This window comes from Rhinopithecus roxellana, chromosome 21 (genome assembly GCF_007565055.1).
Source record: "Rhinopithecus roxellana isolate Shanxi Qingling chromosome 21, ASM756505v1, whole genome shotgun sequence".
Taxonomy (NCBI): domain Eukaryota; kingdom Metazoa; phylum Chordata; class Mammalia; order Primates; family Cercopithecidae; genus Rhinopithecus; species Rhinopithecus roxellana.
The window spans coordinates 34,284,131-34,310,937 of record NC_044569.1 but is presented as its reverse complement, the minus strand read 5'-3'; the positions used below and the strand labels follow the sequence as shown (position 1 = coordinate 34,310,937).

The 26,807-nt window shown below is 50.1% G+C and overlaps 1 protein-coding gene across 6 annotated transcripts in view; it reads right to left on the bottom strand.

Moving 5' to 3' along the window:
• Window positions 1-5,867: 5,867 nt before the first annotated feature.
• The window catches only part of CNDP2 (carnosine dipeptidase 2), a 59,446-nt gene continuing 38,506 nt past the window's right edge, over window positions 5,868-26,807 (bottom strand). For 3 of the 6 annotated variants that reach the window (XM_030925712.1, XM_030925709.1, XM_030925710.1), the window contains exons 2-12: window positions 24,979-25,075; window positions 23,985-24,128; window positions 19,505-19,667; window positions 16,996-17,084; window positions 14,934-15,134; window positions 13,418-13,502; window positions 12,182-12,342; window positions 9,574-9,738; window positions 7,345-7,486; window positions 6,897-7,044; window positions 5,868-5,997 (exon numbers count right to left, since the gene is read on the bottom strand). In XM_030925712.1, coding sequence (XP_030781572.1) covers window positions 5,928-5,997; window positions 6,897-7,044; window positions 7,345-7,486; window positions 9,574-9,738; window positions 12,182-12,342; window positions 13,418-13,502; window positions 14,934-15,134; window positions 16,996-17,084; window positions 19,505-19,667; window positions 23,985-24,128; window positions 24,979-25,038 — 1,428 coding nt within the window. In that variant the 5' untranslated portion in view covers window positions 25,039-25,075 and the 3' untranslated portion in view covers window positions 5,868-5,927. Of the gene's footprint in view, window positions 5,998-6,896; window positions 7,045-7,344; window positions 7,487-9,573; window positions 9,739-12,181; window positions 12,343-13,417; window positions 13,503-14,933; window positions 15,135-16,995; window positions 17,085-19,504; window positions 19,668-23,984; window positions 24,129-24,978; window positions 25,131-25,623; window positions 25,636-26,807 lie in introns of those variants that run through there. The other 3 variants (XM_010356706.2, XM_030925708.1, XM_030925711.1) reach the window with 2 other exon arrangements.

The window sequence follows — 26,807 nt, the reverse complement described above, 5'->3', positions numbered from 1 at the left end:
CTGTGCACAACTTCCCTGGCACCCCTGGGAGGCATATTCAGCAAGTTCTCCACATGGACTTCTCTGCCGGGTACTGGGCCGGGGCCATGCTGTCTCCAACAAGGTCTGGACTTAGCCCTGAGGAGTAGCTCTTCCTTGGGCTCTCTGTCCCAGGAGCTGGCTGCTCCCTACGTTTGCCCTTCCAACTCTTGGATTCTACAGGTGTTTGACTATCAGTCTTATCTCTAACCTTCAGGATCTAGAAGCGAGATCATTTTTGTATTGATTGGGTCCAGGCAGAAATGCTGAGATACCATGTCACACCCACTAGAATGGCACGATCAGAAGGATTACAGGTGTTGTTGAGGGTGTGGAGAAATCAGAATCCTGGTACACTGCTGGCGGGAATGTCAAATGGTGCCGCCGCTTTGGACAACAGTCTAGCAGCTCCCCAAACAGCTACAATTGGAATTCCTGTATTGGCCAGCACTTCCCCTCCTAGGCATATACCCAAGAGAAACGAGGAGATGTGTCCACACAAAAACTGGGACATGAATGTTCACAGCAGCATTATTCATAATAGCCAGAGTGGAGACAATCCAAATGTCTACCAGCTTATGGATGGATAAGCAAAATGTGGTCTATACTTAAAATCAACACTACTCAGCTATAAGAAGGAATGAAGTACTAACGCATGGGACACCATGGATGAACGTTGAAAACATTCTTCTGAGTGAAGGAAGTCAGACACAAAGACCACATATTAGGCCAGGCATGGCGGCTTCATGCCTTTGGGAGGCAGAGGTGGGAGAATTGCTTGAAGCCAGGAGTTTGAGACCAGCCTGGGTCATATAGCAAGACCCCGTCTCTACAAAAAATTTAAAAATTAGCTGGGCACAGTCACGCACCCTGTAGTCCTAGCTCCTTGAGAGGCTGAGGTTGGAGGATCACTTGAACCCTGGAGGTTGAGGCTGCAGTGAGCCAAGATGGTGCCACTGCACTCCAGCTGGGTGACAGAGCAAGACATTGTTTCTTAAAAACAAACAAACAAAAACTAAAGGCCATATATTGCATAATTCCATGTATATGAAAGTCCAGGCCAGGTGCAGTGGCTTATGCCTGTAATCCCAGCACTTTGGGAGGCAGAGGTGGGCAGATCACCCGAGGTTGGGAGTTTGAGACCCGTGTGACCAACATGGTGAAACCTCGTCTCTACTAAAAAATACAAAAATTAGCCAGGCATGGTGGCGCATGCCTATTATCCCAGCTACTCAGGAGGCCGAGGCAGGATAATCGTTTGAACCCAGGAGGCGGAGGTTGCAGTGAGCCAAGATCGCGCTGTTGCATGCCAGCCTGGGTGACAGAACCAGATTCTGTCTCAAAAAAAAGAAAAGAAAAGAAAAAAGGAAGTCCATAGAGACAGAAAGTAGATTAGTGGATGCTTGGGCCTGAGGGAGACAGGGCGATTGTGTTGGGGAGGTGATAGGTTACAGGTACTGCGTTTCTTTTGGAGGCAGTGAAAATGTTTTGAAATCAACTGGAGATGGTTGTGCAACTCTGTGACTATATGAGAAGCCACTGAATTGTTCACACTAAACAGGTAGATTGTTTGGCCTATGAATTGCACCTTTACCGAAGCTGTCAACAAGAAATCGCCATGGGGGAAACCAGAAGGAGAAATATTGAGACCTCAGTGGGAAAGGCAGGAGGCCAAGTGCACACCAGGAACAACTGGCCTCCTGCCATGGAGGGGAGGCCATGAGTGTCCCCCAGCAAGGGGAGGGGAAGAGGGGAGGCCTGGGTCCCAAGGCTGCCTCCCAGGAGCTGGGTGATGGCAGGCCACCACAAGGCTCTCAGGCCTTTCCCCTCTATAGCACAGGGACGAAGCCTCCTATTTCACTGGGATGCAATGAAACATTAGACAAACATCTTTAAAGCCCTTTGTAACATGGATTATATAAATAGTAATGAATGAATCCTTTGGGAGGAACTCTAACTCCCCCTAAAGGTACTGTCAATCATTTTTTAAAGGAAATGATCCCTAAAATTGGCAGCTCCTTACTTGGGTGACATAGTAGCAATTTTCCTCTCCAATATCAGGCAGCAGATATTTACTTTCTCACATTTTTCCATTTAATACAATTTCTTACAACTGTTAGGCCAGTAGATAGTATGGACATGGATCTATGGTTGCTCTTCTAGAAATAGTCAAATAATTCATTTGTGAATCTGCAGACCACCGTTGGATTCATGGACACTTTTCAAAGCATTTTGTCTTTTCAGTAAATAAAATAGTTTAGTAATGTCATGTTTAAAGGGCCAAGTGGCTGCAGTTTTCAATGCTTCTTGATGTATGAAACACCTTTCTCTAAAGGACCTAAGATATATCTGCTTTTTGAATAAAACTTAGAAGTGACACTTAGAGAAAGTCTTTTGTTTTTAATAAATTTCAATATTCCTATCATGTACCATACTGCAGTAGTCTGAAAAAAACTTTAGACTTGCTTTAAAAAAAACTGGTCCCAGATTACACAGGCTGAAACAGTATCTATTTACCATACCTGTTTCCCACTTGACAAGATCCAGCTTCATGCATGAGTGGGAACAGTTCTTCATTGTTTGCAAAGGGGTCACAGGGTCATTTCTGTCTTCATAACCTCTCTGCAAAAGTGGTTTGTGCTCTTCTGACACAGGAGGACACGGAGGCTCAAGTTCACAGAACCAGCAGTTAGACCCATTAGGTCCAGGGTTTTACAAAACTGTTGTTTACATCAAAATAGCTAGTGGCATGCCAGCTCAGCTTCTCACATGCGGCAGTCTGGATGTGTGAAAACGTCCATGCCACCCCGCTTAGGCATTTATCTGATCATGGGCCAGTCTTGGGCCGGGTGCTAGGAAATTAGAGCTGTCGAGATGGCCCTTGTGCTCCTGGAGATTCCACGAGGGACTGAGCTTGCAGAGATGGAGGTGAGCATTGGCACTTTCCCCAGGAGTCATAGGCCTTCTAGTAGAACACCACTGTGATTTTCTCCAGATCACCCTCCCCTAGCACTTCCAGAGGTGACGACCTTGCACTTACTTCAAGGGAACCTGACTGCCCTGAGCCACGCAGGGTGCTGCAGGTTTTAGCACGGTGATTGCCTGACTGCCCGTAGGCTGCCTTTTGCTGCTGTAATACGATGCCCAAGACTAGGTAATTTACAATGAGCAGAGATGTATTGGCTAATGGTTTGGGAGGCTGGGAGGTCTGAGGTGGAGGGGCCAGGACCTGGCGAGGGCCTTCTGGCTGTGTCATCCCACAACACAAGAGCTCAGAGAAGGGTAGAGAGAGCAAGAGGAGGCCAAACAAACCTTGTTGTAAAGAGCCCACTCCTACAATAACAGCATTCACTCAGTCAGGAAGACAGGGCCCTCATGGCCTGACCAGTTCAAGGCCCTGCCTCTTAATACTGTTACAATGGCTATTAAGTTTCAACACGAGTTTGGGAGGAACCAGACATTCAGACCATAGCCCCTCTCAGCTTGGGTTCCTGACCAATGCAGGCCCACATGCAGCTCGCATGCATGAGACACCAGCAGCTACTCTTAGGATTTCTGGGGGAAGACCATGCAGTTCTTCTTGCAGGATTAGAATCTGAAAGAAGGCATTTCTCACAGTTCTGATGGAGGAGTTGAGAGTTGGAGACACAAGCCCAGATAGCACTGAGTGCTGGGTCCAGCTGTACCTGAAGCCGCTACCCTTGTCTTCTTTTTTTGTTTTTACTTTGAAATGACAGGAGACTTAGATAGAAGATGCAACAGTCATAAAGGGTCCCCAGACATACTTCGCCCAGCTGACCTCTTATGCAGCCACAGCACAGGGATCAAAACTAAGAGATTAACATCCGCGCAAAACCAACTACAGATTTTCCTCACGTTTCATCCGTTTGTGTTTGTCTGATGTTTTTTCACAATGAATGTGATGTTCCCAGAACTTCCTGGGGCACATCCTCCTCAGGGCGTGGTGTCAGGAGTGCCTGGTGTGGATGTGTCATTACTGCTCAAGTTCATTTTGATCTGAGGGTGGCACCTGCCAGGTCTCTCCACTGTGAAGTTCCTGTTTTTCCCTTGGAAGGTGCTTTCAAGCTATGCAAATATCCCATTCCTTAAACCGCCTACCAATCTGTGAGTGTGTCAGGGATCTCACCTGCAGCAGCAGCTGCTCCAGCTTGGATCTCCCACTTCTCTCCCACATGAGCGGAGATTCTTCATCAAGGGGCACTGCTCCTTCTCACCCACTTTGTCGCTTTATTTATTTATATTACTATAAACTCACAGATTGTTATTTATTCCGTGGTAAAAATCCAACACTACTGCTATTTTCTCACTCCAGTTGCTCCGCTGGGCCCCTGCGAGCTCTTCCAGGCTGGCTCCTGCGTCCTTGGACGCAGCCCCATGCCCTCAGGAGCACATCCTTACGTTCTGATGTGAGAGGGTCCAAACTCATCCTGCATTTCCCCTGCTCAGCCCTGGAACCAACCACTTCAAGGAGCCTTTTCCTTTCATTGAGTTTACTCTGTTCTTTTATGTGAACTCGGCCAATCAATTCTTTGTTTAAGCCAGCTGGACTTCCTGTGGCCCCACAGTCGTAAGAAGCAGGGACAGGGACAGGGACAGGGACACTTCTTGGAACATGCGGGGGCCATGAGTGAGCCTCCACTTGTGTGGACGACGGAGGGAGTGCTCGCCTGGGAAGACCTGGGTTCTGTTTTCTGGGTCCTGCCTGCTGTCCCCTGCCCTGAGCTGACACCATCAACCAGACCCCACTCAATAAGCATGTTGTGCACGCCGCGAGCAACTCAGATGGAGCGATTCTTTTAGAGGTGTCATGTTTACTTTTTATTTAGTACAAACTGAGACAAAATCATCCTTCCAGTTAGGTGAGGTTTTGAGGGATCATACTAAAGAGAAGACAGGAAAACGCCAGTAATGGTGAAGGTCTTGAGAAAAGGACGGGACCCACAGATAGCAAGAGATCAGAGGAGGCCCCGACTTCTCTCCTCATTTCCTTTCCAAATATCCCAAATGTGCAATGCATCACCTGAGACAGAAGGCAGAAAGCATCAAGCTCTCTGTTTATCCCAATTCAATGACAACCAGAACTTTTTTTTTTTTGAGATGGGGTCTCGTTCTGTCGCCCAGGCTGGAGTGCAGTGGGGCAGTCATGGCTCATTGCAGCCTCCAACTCTCAGTCTCAAGCAACCCTCCTACATCAGTGTCCTGAGTAGCTGAGACTACAGGCATCCTACATCAGTGTCCTGAGTAGCTGGGACTACAGGCATGCACCACCACACCTGGCTCATTTTTTAAAAAACTTCTTGTAGACGGGGTCTTGCTACATTGCCCAGACTTAAGTGCAGTGGTGCAATTACAGCTCACTGCAAGCTCAAACTCTTGGTCTCAAGCGATCCTCCTGCCTCAGGCTTCTGAGTGGCTGGGACTACAGGCATACACCATCATGTTTGGTTCATTTCTTAAACTTTTTGTAGAGACAGAGTCTTGTTTTGTTGCCTAGGCTGGTCTCAGACTCCTGGCCTCAAGTGATCCTCCTGCCTTGGCCTCCCAAAGTGCTGGGATTATAGGTGTGAACTGTGGTGCCCAGTCAACAACCAGAACTTTCTGCAGACCTTGTGCTTTTGGACCTTGGGTATTTTCTGCAGGTCAAGCCATCCTGACCACTCCGAGAACTTACCCAGGGTGACTCAGCTGTCACTCTAGGTCACTCATAAGCCCATCGGGTAGCTCTACCCATGGACAGCTGGATGCACTTGTGTCTGTTCTCTGAAGTCGTAGATGACCTGACAAGAGGGAGAGGAAAGAGGGAACCTTCACTTCCCTGGGCGAGTCGGAAAAGGGTGGGGTGAGGGCGGGATTCCTTCTCGTCGGAGGTGACACACAGGAGGCCGGGCCTAGTCCTTCAGCTGGGAGACCTCATAGAGGTACGCGGCCAGCATCTTGGTTCCCTCTATGTAGTTATGCCTGGTAAAGAGGAACACATCGTCGTGTCAGCTGGTGTCATGAGCCAACACCGAGGCGCGGGGTGACTCCTCTCGAGCCCAGACACACGCTGCCTTCTTCCTGGGGAGCATCCCCCAGCGCAGCTTGGGGGCCCTGAGCATTGCTTGCCTTCAGAATTCAGCACTCCAGTTCTCAAGTGCAGCTTCAGTCTGACTGCCCAGCCCAGAGACCAATCCTGGTCCCCTAGTGCCTGGGTAGTGAATATCAAGCTTGGATCGTGGGCTCCTCCCATTATCCACTTGTTTCTGAAGACCAGGCCTCCCCTCCGGTCCTCTCAGCCAGGTCTCTGTCTCCCCCTCCCTCCTTCCTGCAGGGTCTCTGTCTCTGTCTTAGCCCCTGATCGTCTGCCTTGGTTACCACAGGATGCATTCTTGCCTTCTGCCCTCCTCAGCTATGTTAGGGGCCAGAGGCCTCTCCCGGAACTGCCTGAGACCCCTGCCTGCTGGGCCCCTCCTGCTCCCAAGGCCGGCTCAGAGGCTGCACCCGCCCTGTTGTGGGAAGAATCCCCATCACGTCTGCCCAAGTCAGGGATGTGTCAGAGCAGCAACATGTGCAGTTAGCAATGACACTGCAGTTCCCCAAAAAGGAAACAGGAAAATGAACAGGAAAAAAAGGAAATGGAGAGAGGGGTAGAGGAAGTGCACAGAAAAACACTGCATGAACCTTGTTTTTAGCACCTGCTCCTGCAAGGCCTCGTCCCGCCTCCCATCTGAAGTTCCCGCTTCGCAGGAAGGCAGGTCACGGGCCATCGCCCCCACCTGCTTCTCTTGGCAGCTGCACACGGTGGGAAGGGGAAGGGGAAGGGACGAGAGGGACGCTGTGCAGGAGACGCCAACCTGGGCCGCACCCTGGACCCTCACCTGTTGAGCTTTTCATTCTGGGAGTGGGCTCCGTCATCCGCTGACCCCATAGGCAGCAGCATGATGTTCTTGCCCGTGGCCTCCTGAAAGGTCAAGGTCACGGGAATACTGCCGCCTTCCCTGGTCAAGTCTGCCTCAACACCAAAAACTGGGGCAAACGGAATAAAATAAACGGTGAGCTTTGGGGCCCCAAGGTTGGGGATCTATCTCAGACCACTATTCAGTTGCACTCAGTCAGACCCCGTGCGAGGCCCTGGGGACAGCAAATCCATGCTCGAGGTCTGCCGGGGCCCAGGCTCATCCCACACACCGGCTGTCCTCATGCTGACTTAACTACGTGCCCAACGATACAGCAGTGCCCCGACACAGCTACGTGCCCACGCGGTGTAAGAGTCCTGTCAGACATGCGAGGGGCCCTGCCCAGCATCATCCACAAGGAGTGTCCAACCTGTCTTCATGGCTCTTCTCCCAGCCACGTAATGAGGGTGACTGCAGTCGGTGACCCAGGGCTTCCCACCGTGGCCCATGTACACCTTGAACTCGTTGGGGCTGTGCAGTTCAGCAAACTTCTTAGTCAGGTAGCTTGTGACCTAAACCACAAATAGAAGACAGACATACGATGCTTTATAAGCTTGGCATTCGATCCAATGCTAGTGACCTACGGGTCTGCTAAAACGGGGTCTACAGCGAGCCTACAATTGGCCTCTGACAGGTCTGCAATGGGTCTATGCTGAGTCTACAATGAGTCTCATTTTCTGTCGCTTAATACCGAGCTACGTAACGAGAGTAAGGAAAGAGGGGACTTCTGTTTTTTTTTTTTTTTTTTTTTTTGAGACGGAGTCTCTTTCTATCGCCCAGGCTGGAGTGCAGTGGTGCGGTCTCGGCTCACTGCAAGCTCCGCCTCCCGGGTTCACGCCATTCTCCTGCCTCAGCCTCCCGAGTAGCTGGGACTACAGGTGCCGCCACCACGCCCGGATAATTTTTTGTATTTTTAGTAGAGACAGGGTTTTACCATGGCCTCAATCTCCTGACCTCGTGATCCACCCGCCTCGGCCTCCCAAAGTGCTGGGATTACAAGCGTGAGCCACCGCGCCCGGCCAGACAGAGGGGACTTCTCATCAAAAAATAAAACCCAGTTATTTCAAAGTAAAAGACAAAGTTTTAGTATCAAGCAATTCACTCTTTCCAAAGATCTTCCAAATGATGAAACTATTTAAATTAAGTATAAAAACAATCTTCCCTGACCTGCTTTATATTATGGACAGAATGTTCGTGTGCCCCCAGAATTCATATATTTAAGCCCTAAACTTCATTGTGACTACATCTGGGAACTTAACAGAAGTAACTAAGGTGTGAGACAAAGTCACAAATGTGAGAAACTGCGTGTGCGCTGATCCGCTTGCCGGCCTATTTCACAGGCTCCACCCTGCCACTACCTGCAGCTCTCGGGAAAGATGCTTTGAAGACAAAACGGGGGAGCACACACCACCCCTGCCTCTTGCCCGAGTCGCTGCATTCCTTAGCAGATAAACGACCCTGTCCTTACCTTTTCCCACACACAAGATAGCGCCTGACCGCATTAGTGGTTGCGCCTCTGTGACCTATGGCCACACGCGCTCTTACACTGAGGCTCAGTGTGGCCTGGCTGGAATGTAACATCTGAGCAGGTGCGATGTGATTCTGCACGCACCGAAGCTCCCCCGCCTGCAGATGAGCTGCGGGCTGAGCCGCTGTCTTGGAGCAGGCTGGCCAGGCCTCTTGAAGGCTGCTCCTGGGCCCCAGGCTGCAATCCGCAGTCCTCAGTGAGACGCCTGAATAAAACTAACTTGAATTATTAAAAGCCTGGCTTTTTTTCTTTAGTATGTTTTTTTTTTCTTTTTCTAAACCTTATTTAGACAAAGGTTAAATGAGGCCAGAAGGGTGGGACGCAGCCTGAGTAAGAAGATACAGAAAGCCTGCCCTCCGCCATGTGAGGACAAGCGAGGTACCCTTGTCAGATGCCACAGCTGCCGGCACCTTGGTCCTGGACTCACCCACCTCCGACACAGTGAGAAATCCGTTTCTGCCACGTAAGCCACCCGGTCTGTGGTCTTTATTGTGGCAGCCTGAGCAGACCGAAAGCACTTCATAAAATAAATGACCACAGGCTACATTGCATCCAGACCCAGGATAGAGCCAGGCGCTTGTCCGGGGACTCCTCCTTGTGACAAGACCTCAGTGTTCAGCACGAAGGGCGAGCCCCAGGCTCCCGTTCCCAGTGGAAAGACTGTGACTCCATCTCCCCATGAATCCCAGCGGACCAGGGCAGTCAGAAGCTGGGCTGACCTCCAGCCACCAGAGTCCCCTCCACACGGTACCACGGTAAGGGGCGGCTCCGGGACTCTGACCAGAACACACTTGGCCCAGCGTTGGTGTTTGGCCTGGAGCCTTGAGGTAAGGTCAAAGGCCAGACTTTAGTAACAAAGGCCAGATCAGTAACAAAGGTCACTTCCATGTGATGCATTATCTTACATTAGCTTCTGAATCACGACTGTCGTTATGATTACTGATTTTGCCAGAGCCAGGAAGCGGGGCCATGCGTGGCCTGGGTGTCTGCCTAGTAAGAGCCTTTGTTACCCAAGTCTCTGCCTGGACACAGCAGCTCTTGGTCCCCGCCCTGCATCCCAGCCCCACATGCCTGCTCGCTGACGACTTCAGGAGTCATGTTTGGTACGAGCCTGATGGAGAACTTGCCAACCACCTTCCTGGGAATCACCGTCTTGGCCCCCGACCCAGAGAAGGCGCCTTCGATGCCATGGAGGGAGAGAGACGGGTACCGCCATCGGTGCATGAGGATGTCTTTCTGCAGAAAAATCAGAGGGTCAGGGACACCTCAGGCACTCGGTGCCAGCCCTGTCTGCTCACTGAAGAGCTGGGAATGTTGTCTGGGAAATCAGCGGTGTGAGACAGGCCCTGGCCCAGGACCCCGACAACCATAGGCAGGAGGTCCAGGTGCAGGCACCCTGCCCCGGTGCACTCTGGAGCTGCAGCGAGTGACTCAGCACAAAGGAGGCCCCTGACAGGCTGCACACCCTCAGGTGAGGCATTTTACTGCTTCTTACTGCAGTGTGGGTGGCTCAGGTCCACCTGGCAGAACTAGGAGAGCCACGCTGGCCACTGAGCACCTGTAGAACTGGGGGTGTCGAGGTCCCACAGATATTGGAGCTCTTGATGAGCCAGAGGCACCAAGAGGAGGAGGGGATGCAGCCCAGACTGTGTGTAGGCCTCTCCCAGGAGGAGGAAGAGGGGATGCAGCCCAGGCTGTGTGCAGGCCTCTCCCAGGAGGAGGAAGAGGGGATGCAGCCCAGGCTGTGTGCAGGCCTCTCCCAGGCCCACAGGACACAGGTGTGCAGCCCGTTCCTACCGAGAGAGGACAGCCAGGCTGACCAGCAAATCTGGTACAGGCCTGTGAATACCGACGATGCCATCTCCTCAGACCAGGAGAGACTTCATCTCCTGTTTCCCAAGTGTGTCATCAACACCATGACCTTCCTGCCTGCCCCCACCCCCCACATCCCTGCAGCAGAAGGTGGGTCAAGAGAGTAGGTGTGCCCCCAAAGGGGCTTCCAGAAAGTTCCTCAGTGACTTAGCCACTGAATATGTAGATTTCTGTTTGCGAACCAAACAGCTCAATGTTATCTGGGAGGTACAGACGAGGCCCTAAAACACCATACACAGAAGCAAATACGAGCCTGAGGGACAGGGCAGGAGAAACAGACCCACCTTCTCCCAGGCCCGCTCCTCCCTGCACCCAACCCCTCGGTCCATGACATCACTGTCCAGTCATTGCCAGTGGGAACTTTCTCTTCCTATTCCAGAGGCTCCTCCCTGATGCCAGCCAAGGCTCCCACGCCTGCAATAGCCTCATGGGTCTCCCAGCTCCACTGACTCAGCTCCGACACCCCAACCCATGATCCTTCCCTATGCGAGAACCGATGAACTCAAAGCCTGGCAGGGTTCACCACCTCCTAGGAAGACACGGCCGTGCCTAGGCCATCAGGCCAGCATGTCGGTCTTGGTCCCAGGCCTCACTCCACTGCCCGTCTGTCTCCAAGCAGCCAATATGTCTGTGCTCCTGCTCACTGGGCACGCCAGCCTTGCCCTGCACCTCTGCTGGCCGACAGGACCCTCTGATGAGCCTCAGCCGCTCCTAGCACCATGACCCTCTCCTCGTGCAGGCGCACAGCCTTTGGGACTGCCTGGTGTGGCCCTTAGCACATCCTTCCAGAGCCCTTGCCTGTCTGTCTCTGGGAGACAAAACTCAAGAGCCCAGCCGGGCCTTATTTCCCTTGTGTCCCAGGGCTGAGTTGCTTGATTCAACTGATGCTGGCTGAATCAATGGCACAGAACTTACATCTGTATCGCATAAACCCACAGCCTGCAGAACTTAACATCCATACCACATAAACCTATAGCCTGCAGGACTTACATCTATACCACATAACCCACAGCCTGCAGAACTTACATCTATACTGCATAAACCTATAGCCTGAGGAACTTACATCTATACTGCATAAACCCTACAGCCTGCAGAACTTACATCCATACCACATAAACCTGTAGCCTGAGAAACTCATATCTATACCGCATAATGCTACAGCCTGCAGAACTTACATCTGTACCACATAAATCTACAGCCTGCAGAACTTACATCCATACCACATAAACCTATAGCCTGAAGAACTTCCATCTATACTGCATAAACCCTACAGCCTGCAGAACTTACATCTATACCACATAACCCTACAGACTGCAGAACTTACATCTGCACCGCATAACCCTATAGCCTGCAGAACTTACCTCCATACCGCATAAACTTACAGCCTAGAGAAAAGTCATGACCCACTTTTCCCCTAACAGTGAGGTAAACATTCGGCAGTTTCCACCTCGCACTCGGCTCTGGTGTGGCTTAAATGATCCCTAGATCCAGTGGTAAGGAGGTTACTCTATAAACACAAACATGGCAGAGCCGCTGCCAGCAGGAGCCAGCCCATGTCCCCTCTGCATGCTTCTCCAGGTCTGATGGAATCAAAAGTGGATTTTGATACTAAAAAATTCCAGCGACCAGCAACCTGGTCACAGCCTACTTTCTGAGTGTCTCCACTGTTTGGTGACTCATGTGCACTGGACACTCCAGCTCCTTCCCTCGGAGACCTCCTGGAGCCAGGGAAGGTGACAGGGCCTGGGGGACACCTGTGTCACAGCGTGGCCCGGGCAGGTGGCAGGGTCGAGGCCTGAATTAGCACCTTGTTGCTGTGCAGGAGGATCTGCGCCCCCACGTCCTTGGCAAACTCCTCTATGTCAAAGTCGATGTCGTCATACAGCTTGTGCTCCTCTTCCGTGACGGCGGCCACAGCCTCGTTAATGCCGGGGATCAGGATGTTCCCCCTCTTGTCCACCAAAGAGCCTGAGGGAAGTGGGAGAGGGTTACAGCACTCAGGGGAGGCCGCGCCAAGGCGAGCTGCTCTTTCCTGCACTGACCCCAGGGAGCCGGGCTCGGGAGAGAGGCGGCTCAGGCCCCACAGCCACATGGCTGAGGGAGGGGCCAAGAGTAGCCACAACGCTCCACAGAATGATGCTCGTGGACGCGTCCCATGCACGTGTCGCCTGTCAGGCACCGTCCGGGACCTCAGGCTTTGCCAGTGATGTAATCAGCCGAACAGCCAGTGGTGTAATCAGCCGAACAGCCAGTGATGGAATCAGCCAAATAGCCAATGAGGGAGCAGCTTAGGCATTCCCATTTCTCAGGTAAGAAGACTGAGGAACACGTGGGGAAAGGAAATTATCCTTGGTCATGGACCACGACACAAATCAGCAGACTGGCTTCACACAGCCCCACTCTAACAACCGCCGCACTGCCCCATGTGCCTTTTAAATACGCATTCCACAAGAAAAGTGCTGCTCCTGAGCTGAGGGGGGTAAACTGTGGGCATCACAGAGTGGATGTCACACGGGCAGCTGGCATTGGCGGGGAGGAATGGAGAGCTTGTGGATGCTGCAGGAAGGGAGGGCTGTGCTTGGCCTCAGAGCAGGAGGACACCAGGGATAGCATGATGGGATGCCTGGTCTCAACGAGCTGATCAGGCGGGGGACCTGGACGGGGACAGTTATCACATAAGACAGGCCCAAACACATGCCCTGCAAGAGATGTCAAATGACCACGTCTAAAGGAAGGACAGCACCATCTGGCGCAAGGGGCTTGGCCAGACAGGACCTGGGGGCGACGGAGTTGGGTGCTGGAGGCAGGGTAAGGTTTCACCAGGTGGTGACAGGCACACGAGGGCTTCAGGGGCAAAAATAAAACAAGGGGGCCTCTCAGAGGCACAAGTGAGTGGGAGGAGGGAGAGGCACAGTTGGAACCGAGACAGAAGTTGGTTCGTGTGGAATGCTGAAATGCACCCAGTGCTGATGACAGACAGCCTGGAAGTCATGCGCGTCCACTTTCCCCTAAACTGCGGACTGAACGCCCATCCCACACTTACCCATCAGCAAAATGAGATCAGTCATGGCCTCGTGCACCGAGCCCCCATACACCCCGGAATGGAGGTCTTTGTTGCTGCACTCCACCTGCACGGAAACAAAGGCTACTGTATCTGGCTGCCTAGTGGGAGCTTATTTTTATCATGTGACAGTGAAATCAACAAAGAGCATTTACAAGGCCTGACAATTTTCCAAATCAAAATTTGCTCCCTCAGGGAGCAAAGCAAAGCATTTCCCAAATTAAAAACTTAGGCAGGAACAAAAAAAAAAAACAGCTTATCTGTGGCATATGCCAATCACAGATAAGATGGTAACACTAGCCACAGATACAAGCATTCCACAGGGCAATCTGCCTCCCACTCAAAGCCTTGCTAGAAGTTTAACAAAGACCCTGCACCTCTGCTGAGAGGCAGCCCAACATGAATGAGACCCACCACGGGCCTGGAGCCTGAGACCTGGGGTCGGACCTCGCCCTTGCACTGAGCAGCCGCATACCCAGCGTAGGGCAGCTGCCTGCAAAGTGCCCGGCCTCCTGGCCTGCAAATGGGAAGAGGCGCAGTGCCCCTCCCAGCACCGGGGGTGACAAGGGGCCACTTTTAAAACCAGAACAGTGCCTTGCTCAGAGTGAGGGCTCAGGGCAGCAACTGCAGTGATTTCTAGCACTGTTCAGGTTATAAACGACGTCTGCAAACAGGATCTAATTTAATCACCACAGTCATCCTGTGGGGTATTGGGAGATGACCACCAGCCAGTAAGTGGCAGAATCCAGCCAGGCCTGGCCCTTCCCACTCTCAGTGCTGCCTCGGTTTCTCTTTTTTTTTCTGACACGGAGTCTCGCTCTGTAGCTCAGGCTGGAGTGCAATGGTGCAATCTCCACTCACTGCAACCTCCGCTTCCCGGGTTCAAGCGATTCTCCTCCCTCAGCCTCCCAAGTAGCTGGGATTACAGGCACCCGCCACCACACCCAGCTAACTTTTTGTATTTTTAGTAGAGACGGGGTTTCACCATGTTGGCCAGGCTTGTTTTGAACTCCTGACCTCAAGTGATCCACCTGGCTCGGCCTCCCAAAGTGCTGGGATTAGAGGCGTGAGCCACTGCACCGGGCCTCAGTTTCTCCTTATCCCGTGCAGTCACTTAGTCATGGGATAAGGAGCCTAAGTGCTAACATATCAATATTTCAACCTTCAAAAGGAAGTGTTTCTAAAATGCTTTGTATGTGTTTGCATCTCCTGAAATGAACTAGCATTTAATCTCCTCTCAGCCGCTCCAAGGCGACATTACAAATCACACTGTCCTAGCTTGACGCTGCTGTGTGTTAACGTCTGATCACTGGAAGTGTTGCTGTCCACCCTGCAGTATGACGGTGGTTTATGGAAGTTGGGAATTGGGGCACTAAGTGAGCCCTGTGCTTCTCCTTCCTGCGCACCTGACTTCTGGGTCCTTGCCTACTTTGGGCTTGGAAGAACCAGGAGACTCAGGGGTTAGAAAAAAGTGAAGCCGTAGAGCTTGCCACTGTACCTCGATGAAAAAGTAGCAAATGCCCCTGAGGCCATAGGTGATGCAGGGTTTCTTCTTTCCCAGCCAGTAATTGTCAGAAATGCAGACATAGTCCACATCCTTAAAGAATGTGTCTTTCTGGGCGAAAATCAGCTCATCTAGGCCCTCGGAGCCTGACTCCTCCATGCCTTCAAGGCAGAATCGGACGTTGACAGGAATCTCCTGTGAGAAGAGAACAGCAAGAATGGATATTCAGCTTTGTGAAACTTCCTTCTAGAAACCACACTCAGGATTACATATTTCACATCTCTGGCATTCTCCAGACTGACCACATGGGCCTCTGTGTGCACCTGTCGTCATCCCCTCCCCAGGCACTGCCAGGCCACTGTGGCTCCAGACCACTTGGACCTGTCCAGTCTCTCAAGGTGGGGCTCTCTGGAGCCACCCCACATGACCGAGGGGAGCTTCCAGGAAAGCCCGTGCCGCTCCCTCTGCAATAAGGGCCACGACACGAAGAACAGCACACAAGTCCTGATTATACCAGCGGAGCCACCAACACGAGGAGTGGTGGGTCCTCCTGTGAGACCTTCGCTGCTCCCAGGCACAGAAGCGCTGTTCTCCCTGAGGAGGCCGATGGGAACGTGCGCACCGTGCCGTGTATCTGGATCATTGTGGCTTCACAGGTGCTCGCCCGACTCTCACCCCAAAACCCAAAGGTGAAAAATGAGGTTGTGCATGAAGCTGGTGATTTGCCAAAGGCCAGGCAGGCTAAAGAACTGCAGGTCCTAAATGAGGACTCAAAGCTACTGAGTCCTAGTTCAAGACCGCCCAAGCTGCCCCCGGACAGCCCTGTTCATGGATGTGCTTCCTCCCCTGCCTCCCCCTCCTCTTCTGCCCTTCACGTGAAATCTTCCACAGGACCTCTGCCCGTGCACAGCCACCTGTCACCCTTGGTTGCCCCAGTGCCCGAGGTGCCTGCACTGCAGCTGAGGCTGAGGGCTCCACGGGGCCAGAGGTTGGAGCGGCTTCCTAGTTCCCGCCCAGCATGCAGGCTTGGCCGCGCCAGGCCAGGTGGTTCTGGGTGTCACTTCCCCACCATGTAAAGTAATCCCCTGGACCAGCAGGGCTGAGACCCGTTTCAGACCTAACATTCCATGTTTTGACAAAAATGCTTATCTTATTCTTATTTCATCATGATACAAGATAAAAAGCAACATGCAAAGATGTCTATACAGCATGATCACAACTAGGCAAAAAGCAACAGAAAATCTTGGTAAATTTCAAAATATTAATTGTCTTTGGATTCTAGGCAAGTATTTTTCTTTCTACTTGTCTGTTTTTTAGCAAACTTTGAACAATGAGCCGGTATTTCACAGGTAGGAGAATGCTTTTTTTCTTTTTTGAGACAGAGTCTCGCTCTGTCACCCAGGCTGGAGTGCAGTGGCATGATCTTGGTTCACTGCAACCTCTGCCTCCCTGGTTCAAGTGATTTTCTTGCCTCAGCCTCCAGGGAGCTGGGATTCCAGGTGCCCACCACCATGCCCGGCTCATTTTGTATTTTGAGTAGAGACGTGATGTCACCATGTTGGCCAGGCTGGTCTTGAACTCCTGACCTCAAATAATCCACCCACCTCAGCCTCCCAAAGGAATTCCTCCCAAAGGAATTGCAGGTGTGAGCCACCGCACCCAGCCAGAGAATACGTTTTAAAAATCAGAATTTAGTTTTAGGAGGACGTAAACCACACAGAGAGAGTGAGGGGCCTGTGTGATGTCATGAAGCCTGCACTACATTCTGGCAAGGGACAACACTCACAGACTGAAGTCAGGGACGGAAAAGTCACATTTCATGCGGTGGCAAAAACCATGCTGAGTTGCCAATATTGTGACCTTAAAGCAGCTGTAAAACAATTAAACTTTGAATGTTTCTGAAAGCTGGAAACATCATTTGTGCTGATAAGGGCTAGGGGACGCTTGTCTTCTCTTTTCCTGTGAGCTTTACAAGCTGTTGTGTGAACAGAGAGCCTGTCTTTGTATGGCTCAGATGGAACCCAGGACTCAGGCAGAAGTCAGCGTGGGGGCATACCTGGTCTGTTTTCTGATACGCTTCCAGGGCGTTTATCCAGCCGGCCACCGGGCCCTTATCATCAGTTGAACCTCTCCCATACAGCTTGCCTAGAACAGCAATCCACAAAATCATGAAGTGATGATTACAACGAACCCAGAAGCAGCATGTCTCAGGTGCACATCTGATAACCCCTTAGCCAAGCAAGGCTTCCCCTTCCAAGATCAGAAGCCCCCAGTCTCCACCTAACACTATTGTTAAATTTGTCAGATAATTCGACATCATCAAAGAGATAAGCCATGTGGATGCTCCCAAGTCCCCCCTTCCCTCTCCCACCGTGGTCACGGTGGTCAGATGGGGGCACGGCTTCCCGCTAGGTCAGGGCAGAGACCTCCAATCTGACTCCAGGAAGTCGCAGCCAGCTGCTTAGTTCATTAAAACCCATTTACCAGAAGCAGCGGGGAGCTCCTGACCTCCCGGGGCTCAGCCTGCTTCCCAGGTCCCGCTGTCTCAGCATGACCCAGCCCATGGCAGTATGAGGCTGAAAGTCATCACCACCTGGGGAATTTCCTTTGACCAATGAAACCCAACTTTTCACAAAAACTGAAGGTCAAATATAAGCTTTTCTAAAAAAAATCCTCTTCCCTACGACAAACACTGAACAACTGCAGTGGCTGGCACGGTGCTGGCTCAGAGCTGCAGACAAATGTGACCTGCCCCCACTCTCCAAGGCTCCCCAACAAGGAGAGGGAGGCCGGGCGGCTGGCAGTGAAGCTTTACCACAGTACAGGTGCTCTTCCAGGTTCCTTGACAGTCAGGAGCCTACTGAGGCTGGGACAGGGAGGGCTAAGAGGATGGTCGAAGGCAGGCCTCACAGAGCACGAGGCAGTGGTGACAGGGCTGATACCTACGCAGGTGCCCAGGTGCAGTTTTGAGCAGCATACGCTCCTGGGGGCTGCAAGTGGTCCCGTGTGGCTGGATACAGGTGGGAGAAGGGGCCAGCAGAAGGCAGGCGAGGGGAGGGACCCTCTGTGCCATCCTGCGTCCCCCAGGAGGAGTCAAGAAGAGAAGTGGCATGTTGAGGTCACTCTGGGAGCAGCCCAGAAAGGGAGTGGCACTGTGAAGGCCCAGAAATGGAGAGCAGGACCCAGCCACAGAGTGGGTGAGGGAGACAGGGAGCTTTCAGTGTGGGAAGGGCAGTGGTCCCGAAGGAGAGCCTGGTAGGGATGGGGACCAGTTCCCGGTGCAGGTGGCAGAGGTGGTGCCATCACAGGAGACTGTAAGACAGCAGACAAGGAGCAAAGACAAGGACTTCTGTTCAGAGACAGCGAGGTCCAGGAGTGAGGGCACAGTCAAGCAGACATGCGGGTCTGACACTTGAGGGCATGGCCAAGCAGACCTGTGGGTCTGATGCTCGAGGGGCACCCAAGTGCACAGAGAGGGTTAATCCTACAATCCACCATGACAAGGACAATGACATGGAATGTTGCTTTAAGTAAAGTCATTTTCAATTTTGCACAATAATGAACACAACTGACACTGGGCCAGGGAAGGTTTGAACACAGATGCAATGAAACACTTGGAAGGGCTTCGAAGAGAAGAGTCTGGAATTCAGCCCAGAGGGGCCTAGCACCAGGGCGGGAGGATTCCTCATCTGGTCAAAGACTCCCATGCAGGCACATGTGGAAATGAAAGCAGAAGGCCTTTCCACCAGAAGGAGCAGGAAGAAAAGAGAGGCCGGTCTGCGGGGTCCCTCACAGCACGGGCCTCGAAAGGCCTGCAGGTGCCCGGCACACGGAAGCACTCGGTGAATAACAGGAACATCGCCACCCCTACCGAGGCAGCTGGGGTGAGGGAGGCCACTAACAGATACTGCACAAGCAGCTGTCGGTAAGGGCAGGGGAGGGGGACAAGGGGACAGGCTTTTCAGGATGGCCCTGCCTTGATTCCAAATGTGCATTCTAAGAAAAAGCGTCAGCAGTAGAGGAAGCCTGGTAGACCCCAGCCATGGGGTGCTCGTTTGCACACGAAAAGGCAGCCTTTCTGGAAGTTCAGCGACAGAGGCACATGTGAGAAACCTCCATTTCTAGCTTATATTAAAAACAGTCTGTGCCTGGCGTGGTGGCTCACACCTGTAAATCCCAGCACTCTGGGAGGCTGAGGTGGGGGGGGCCACTTGAGGTCAGGAGTTCGAGACCAGCCTGGCCAGCATGGTGAAATCCCGTCTCTACTAAAAATAAAAAAATTAGCTGGGTGTGGTGGTGGGCACCCGTAATCCCAGCTACTGGGGAGGCTGAGGCAGGAGAATCGCTTGACCCCCGGGGAGGTGGAGCTTGCAGTGAATTGAGATCTTGCCATTGCACTCCAGCCTGAGCTACAGAGTGAGACTCTGTCTCAAAAAAAAAAGATTTTAAAAAAGTAATAAAATAAATAAAATAAAATAAAAACAATCTGTACTGGAAACAGAAAAACGGACTAGCAGTGACTTTCCAAAAGTCAGTGCTTTTCCTCTGGGCATGCATGGGCTCACCGTCTCGCTCCACCAGGGTGAAGGGCTCGCTGTCCCAGCCGTCCTCCAGGGCTGCAGGCTGCACGTCCAGGTGCCCGTAAATGCACACGGTCTTCTTCTGTGGGTCGGAGCCCAGCCTGCCGAGCAGAATAGGAGGGAGCGGGATCTCCGAGCCATCAGGGAGCTGAGCATGGAGAGGAAAGGAACCAAGGACAGCCTTTGTTTAAGAAATGCAGTACTTAAGGTGGAGATTATTTAAAGACTTTGAGCTTCCTTATCTGTCCTTATCAACCAACCTCTATTGTAGCGTTTAAGAGCACACTGTTCAATGGAGTCACTAATGAAGATTTACTTTCTGACTTTCTTGTACTCCAGAGCACAGGTACAGAATCATGTTTGCCAGTTGCAGGCAGTTCGGTAATTTTTTTTTTTTTTTTTTTTTTTTTTTTGAGACAGAATCTTGCTCTGTCACGCAGGCTGGAGTGCAGTGGCGTGATCCCAGCTCACCGCAACCTCTGCCTCTCAGGCTCAAGCAATTCTTAGGGTCTCAGCTGCCCAAGTAGCTGGGATTACCGGTGCCGGCCACCATGCCTGGCTAATTTTTTGTATTTTAGTAGAGACAGGGTTTCACTATGTTGCCCTCACGGTGGTCTCGAATTCCTGAGCTCAGGCAAACCACCCACCTCAGCTTCCCAAAGTGCTAGAATGACAAGCATGAGCCACTGCACCCGGCTGGATTTGGTAAATTCTTAAAGACTGATGTTTCTTTGACTTTTATATAACAAAACACGCAGGCTGAGTTCGGGATGCAACTTAGTTTATTATTTTCTGAAATGATGGTTAAAATCAACTATAATCTAAAATCAGAAGAGCTATTTTTGAAATTCTGTGCATAGATTACAATTATGCATGGAAGAGGCCATAAACCAAGATATAAAGAATAAAAGGCCGGGCGCGGTGGCTCAAGCCTGTAATCCCAGCACTTTGGGAGGCCGAGACGGGCGGATCACGAGGTCAGGAGATCGAGACCATCCTGGCTAACACGGTGAAACCCCGTCTCTACTAAAAATACAAAAAAACTAGCCGGGCGAGGTGGCGGGCGCCTGTAGTCCCAGCTGCTCGGGAGGCTGAGGCAGGAGAATGGCGTAAACCCGGGAGGCGGAGCTTGCAGTGAGCTGAGATCTGGCCACTGCACTCCAGTCCGGGCGACAGAGCGAGACTCCGCCTCAAAAAAAAAAAAAAAAAAAAAAAAAAAAAAAAAAAAAAAGAAAAAAAAAAAAACTATATCTAAATTCACATTTAGCCATTCTAAAAAGTTAGTGGTAGCTGGTATGCCTTCTGAGCTTTGTCCCAAAGGCACTACCAGTGTTCCACAATCCCATAGGAATGGAGGACGGGACAGGCATCCCAGCCCGCCCCTGCATCTAAATGGAGGCAAAGCAATCTAGGGCTTTTCCAATTTTCACATCAGGTCAATGGTCTCCGCCTTTTACTTTAGACCTACTCAGGCTGAGCAAAACTCCTGTGGCCACACAGCTCCTCACCAGTGCCTATATTCCAGCACGAAGACACCCCCCGCTCATCACAGAGGGCCACAGGCAGGTGGCAGGGGATGGTTTTAGCTGTAGGAGGAAGAGACTGTTCATACTAAAACATGACATCCATATTTTTCAGTCTAGTTACTAGAAAATACTGGTCATGAAAACAGGTATTAACAGACAGACACAACACACAAACTAAAGTGATACTGAAGTTAAATTAACAGTTTGCAATTAAGAGGTAAAATGAGCCGTCACGGAAATGACAACTGGATCAGGACAGTGCTGGTGATGGGCTGAGAAAAGTGTCCCCTCCAAACTGCAGGGCCCCCAGCTCTAAGTGTGCAAGCTCTTTAGGGAACTGGGCAGGTGGCTGGGATTCTTGTGGGATCCAGGATTTGTGTTCCCAGTAATTTCAGTAACTCCTGTAACCTGATGGCTGCCAGTGTGCAGCATGTAGCCTGGCGCCCTCATTTGTCCCAGCAGCACTGTGGCTGCGTGTTTGGCGTATGGCCTGATGCCCCCTGTCCCAGCGGCACTGTGGCTATGTGTGCAGTGTATGGCCTGATGCCCTCATTTGTCCCAGCGGCACTGTGGCTGCGTGTTTGGCGTATGGCCTGATGCCCATCATTTGTCCCAGTGGCACTGTGGCTGTGTCTGTGCTTTAGTTCTCACCAGGACAGCCTGTAGCCACCAGGGACAAAGAATTGTTGCTGAAATCTCCCTGCTCTGGTCCCAGGGGACCCATGGCCTTGGCAGTCCCAGCTGGCCCTCAGCTTGCCTGAGCAGAATAATGATTTTCAAAGGACCACAGATTTTCTCTAAATAAATTCCTGCTCAGTAGGGCTCCTCTGAAATACTTCAGCATTTTCTGAGAAACTGCTTGGGCCCATAGGTAACATTGTTCTGAAATGCCAAACATCACCTTTCCTTCATCAGCCTGAAAAGACTCCGACTTCTGCACTGACACAGGAGAACACACACCTCCACCTTCACCCTTGAATCAAGTCATCATCACTCTGAAAAACAGACCACCTCTGCCACCCGGGCATGCGGGAAGAGAAGAGAAGAGAAGATGTGGGGTCACCCCTCAGCCACGAGCATCTCTGCAGAAGGTTTCCACCAGTGATGAAATCTTTCAATTCCTTCATAAAACTCAGTGTTATGTAATTCAAAATAGTATAACAGTAATTTAGCTTTTTATGAAAGGCCCTTTCTTAAGAACTGTACAGCAATGTCAGTGATCAATGAAGTAAATATAACTATTGTAATGAAACAACTCCTAAAAATGATTTACCTCACCCAGATTTTTCAATATATTAGGAAAAAAGAAAGGAAAGGGAGCAAGGTGAGTCTGACCCTCAAAAGAAACAACATGAAGAAGCTTGGTTTATTCTCCCAAAGACGGGGGGAAATTGGTGGGAAGCTATAATATACCTTCAGTCAATTCTCAGATTTGTTTTCAGAAGAAAACCTCATATGAACAGCCCTGCCTGGGGAATCGGGAGGCCTGGGCGTGCGCCTGCTCTGCATGAGCCTCCCGTGGGCTCCCATGGACACAGCTGCCTGGCCTCCACTCTCTCCCTCTGACGAAACAAACACGCTGAACTGAACGGCCACACCTAAGCTTCCAGGGCTGTGATTTCAGCTTGACACCCAATCATCAGGCCGAAGGACCCAGATAAGCCTAAGCTTGCAATTAGATCAAAGAATACAAAAGAATATTACCAACTTTGAAAATACATGGCATGAAACATGCAATTAACACAAGGCTGAAATCATTTGAAATAAACTAGTGAAATAATATACAGTAAGAGGCCAGGCATGGTGGCGTGACAATTTGGGATGCCAAGGCAGGTAAACCACTGGAGACTAGAAGTTTGAGACCAGCCTGGAAACCCCCGTCCCGACAAAAAAAAATATATATACACATATATATATATGTGTGTATGTATACACACACACACACACACACACACACATACACACACCTAGTAAGTCCTCACTCAACTTCATGGATAGGCTTCTAGAAACTGTGACTTTAAGTGAACAAAATTACCTTATTCAATGACCTGTTGTTGTATGCTGTCTTGCTTAAAGCTGCAGTTTCTAAGAACCTGTGGATGATGTGAGTACTTACTGTACCACAAAGTGAGACTGTTCATTTAGGAAGAAAACAAACCATTCTTACCTGTCAGAATCCTGCAATGAAAAGCAACCGACCCGCACACAAAATATCTGTTATGAAAAAGTGGCTCACACCTGGCATCCAGCATTTTGGGAGGCCGAGGCAGGCGGATCACCTGAGGTCAGGAGTTTGAGACCAGCCTGGCCAAAGTGGCAAAACCTCGTCTCTATAAAAAAATATAAAAATTAGCTGGGTGTGGTGGCGCACGCCTGTAATCCCAGCTACTCAGGAGGCTGAAGCAGGAGAATCGCTTGAACCTGGGAAGCGGAGGTTGCAGTGAGCCGAGATCACACCACTGCACTCCAGCCTGGGCGACAAAAGGAGACTCTGTCTCAAAAAAAAAAAAAAAAGAAAGAAAAAAAGGCTCAGGGATGCAGCACTGTGTGTGGGGGGGGGAGCTGGGAGTTGGGAGGAGTCTTTATCATTTTTAAACGGACATGAATAAAGTGTAACTTCCTAGTTTGAAAGCTATGGATCACTGGGACGGGAATCTCAGCCATTCTCTAAGAAGGACTATTACATTAACTTAGTCTTGAGTAACTGTCAGCAGTTCTCCTTCCTGGAGAAAAATGCTGAGTGCCACAAAACCTTTGCCCCAGTACAACTGAAGCAGTCACGTACAGGACTTACCATCCAAATCGGGCCCTTCCTTTTTTGTTTTAAAGATGCCTGGAGTATTTGAAGCGAAAGATATTTTAAGAACTTGTGGAGTCTTGTCAACCCCTCAGGCAGAATCTGTTTGTGGTCCTGCACTGCAAAGAATGCTGACTCCTACCTTTTGTTTTCCGATATCCACCAGTTCCACAGAGCCACCCAACTGCTTAACATCTGCGGCAGCAACCTCCATCATCCTCCTGATTTCGCCTCTCTTCTCGGGCCACGCGGACACACTCTGGATAGCTACCCATTTTGCGAGTTTCTGTTTGTGGACAACAAGCAACCAAGGATTCTGAAAAGGTGTCCCTGAGGGAGAAAAGGCTTCCATAATGTTGCCATGTTCTAGGCACACGTGGTTGTCTGACCCTCTGTGGCTGCTGCATTTGAATAGGCTGACTGGAAATAGGACAGACCCATCACATGTGCTTTGGGTTTAAGATTTTAAAAACTGTTTGTACTAACCCTGTACCAAGAACTAGAGTACAAAAGAAAAATGTCAGATGGTTTATTTTTAACGATTAAGGAGGAAGTAAATGTAAAATGTACCAGGTTCCACAAATAAGTTTCTATCTGAATCTAACTAAATTACAACTGAAAGATACAGAAAATACCCAATGTTGCCACAGTCCAAATTAGCTTATTTATCATCCTGACAATGGCCAAATTTTCTAAAGCATAATTTTCAGAATGAGAATTCTAAAGATTTCATCTGTAATGTGTCTACGAAGAATACGTTTACAGCATAATGCTCTAAGTTAACATCAAGAAACAGATTTATATATAACATTATTGAATTACTTAGAATATACTTAATGCAACCTATTTAATCTGTAATTATCACAAGAAATTGTTGATGGAGATGAAACAAAAATTTCAATTAGATTTGCTATTCTTAGAAACATATATTAACACTTTGTCAAAAACCAAAAGTGTAACCTACACTGTAGTAAGAAGCTAATGGAACAGATCTCTAGGCAGATCTTCTAACTCTGGATTTAAATGGCATAATTCATATTAGCTCTTGACAGTTTCTCTGGACCCCATGGTATTAAATCAGATTTTAATGAATAGGGATTTTAGTGAATATCAGATTTTAATGAATATTCCCTTACCTTAATGTAGCGATCCTGATTTTCATCAATGTACTTAAACAGGGTCGTGAGGGCCGCCATCTTTCAACCAAAGCCCAGTCCACAGATCTTGAAGGTTCTTGGAAGGAAGAGCAACTGGTCAGTCCTGTCTCTAGTAGGCACTGACCGGCAACCTGCCCAGAAAGCAATTGTTCAGAATTGTAAAGTGTTGCCCCACCCTCCCAGCCAGCACTGCAACACCCTTAGCCACAAATGCTCCAGGAAGTGACTGCAGCTTCAGAGACAAAAGCTCTGGGAACCAGTTAGAGGCTGGGGCTAATCTTCCCTCCTTTACTTGGAAGGAAAGTTACACAAAATTCCATGTCAGATGACAGGTAACAGAGGGAGGGCCTGAGTTGAAGAAAATACGGTGAAAACTAAAAGCAGGCACTTTTCGTTTCACCGGCACTTTAATAAAAATTTTTATACTCTTAAAGCCCAAAGGTAAGTTCCACTTTCTGTTATCCCAGAGGATATAGTCACTTCAGGGATCTCAGCAAGAATGTCACATCCTGTGTCCACCACCACAAACCCACAACACAGACGACAGAGCCCAAGGAAAACCAAAGTCAGTTTAAGAAAGTTGATGATCTTAGTCCAGAAACAGCCAAAGGGTAACAGCTAAACCTCCACAAGCACCTGACCAAGAGGCCACACAGGCTCCAGGACACATGCTCTCACCCCCCTTCAATGTGTGACGCCCAGCAACTTCCGCCCCACTCACAGATACAGGTGAAAACACGTCATCAGACTCTTTTTAGAAGTCGGAATGAATACAATGTAAAAATGATTCTGGTATTGGGACTTTTATAATTGGCTTTCCGCAGAAGAAAGCACCCAGCTGTACTGAGCAAATTCAAGACTGTGGGGCCATGAAGTGCCTTGGAATCACAGCTGCGGAGTGACAGGACCCTACTATAGCCCCGTGTCTACATGCCAGACAAATGCCTGTGCATTGACATGCTTCAGGTAAAGAGCATTGTTTTCTCGGTATAGGATTTCAAAGAGATTTCTCGGCAGAGAGGTCACTTTATCCACCGTGACACCAAGCGTGGCAACTGTTCACAAGTGGCCGTTGCTGTGCAGGGTGATGAAATCGTAGGGCACTGCAAGTTGCAAATGTGATTTCTATATGGGTGGGAGATCCACCCACTGCCTTCTCAAGTGTTCTCTTCCTCCTCTTCAAACACCAGACACAGAGCATGGAAGAGCTACATACTTCCCAGCCAGCTCGGATCTCTCCGCTGAGGCACTCATTTGGAGGAGCCTCAAGTAAGACAGAGCCCATGAGCACGCCGGAGAGGCGTTTATCAGTGTTAATACATCAAATTGTCGTCCACCTGTTGCCAAAAATGTACGCAGGGAAGCTACCTGTTCACATTAAAAGAAATCCTATTTAGCAGGACAATATGCTACATGTGGTGATTTTCATGAGTTCCTGGTTATTAAATGCCACAAATCCCAAGCTCACTGTGGTACATTCTCATTAATATTATGCTCTTGTAGTCAAATTAACCAATGGCATTATAGCTAAAGTCACTCAAAAATATAGTCACGTGCCACATAACATTTCCATCAACAACGGCAGTGGTCCCAAAAGATTATAATGGAAAATAATTCCATTATAATCTAAAAAATTCATTTTCTGTCTAGATATGTTTAGATACACAAATACCTACCACTGTGTTACAACTGCTTACAGTATCCAGTAAAGGAACAGGTATGGGTTTGCAGCCTAGGAACAACAGGCTGCACCACATAGCCTAGGTATGTAGAAGGCTGTACCGTCCAGGTTTGTGTGAGTGCAGCTC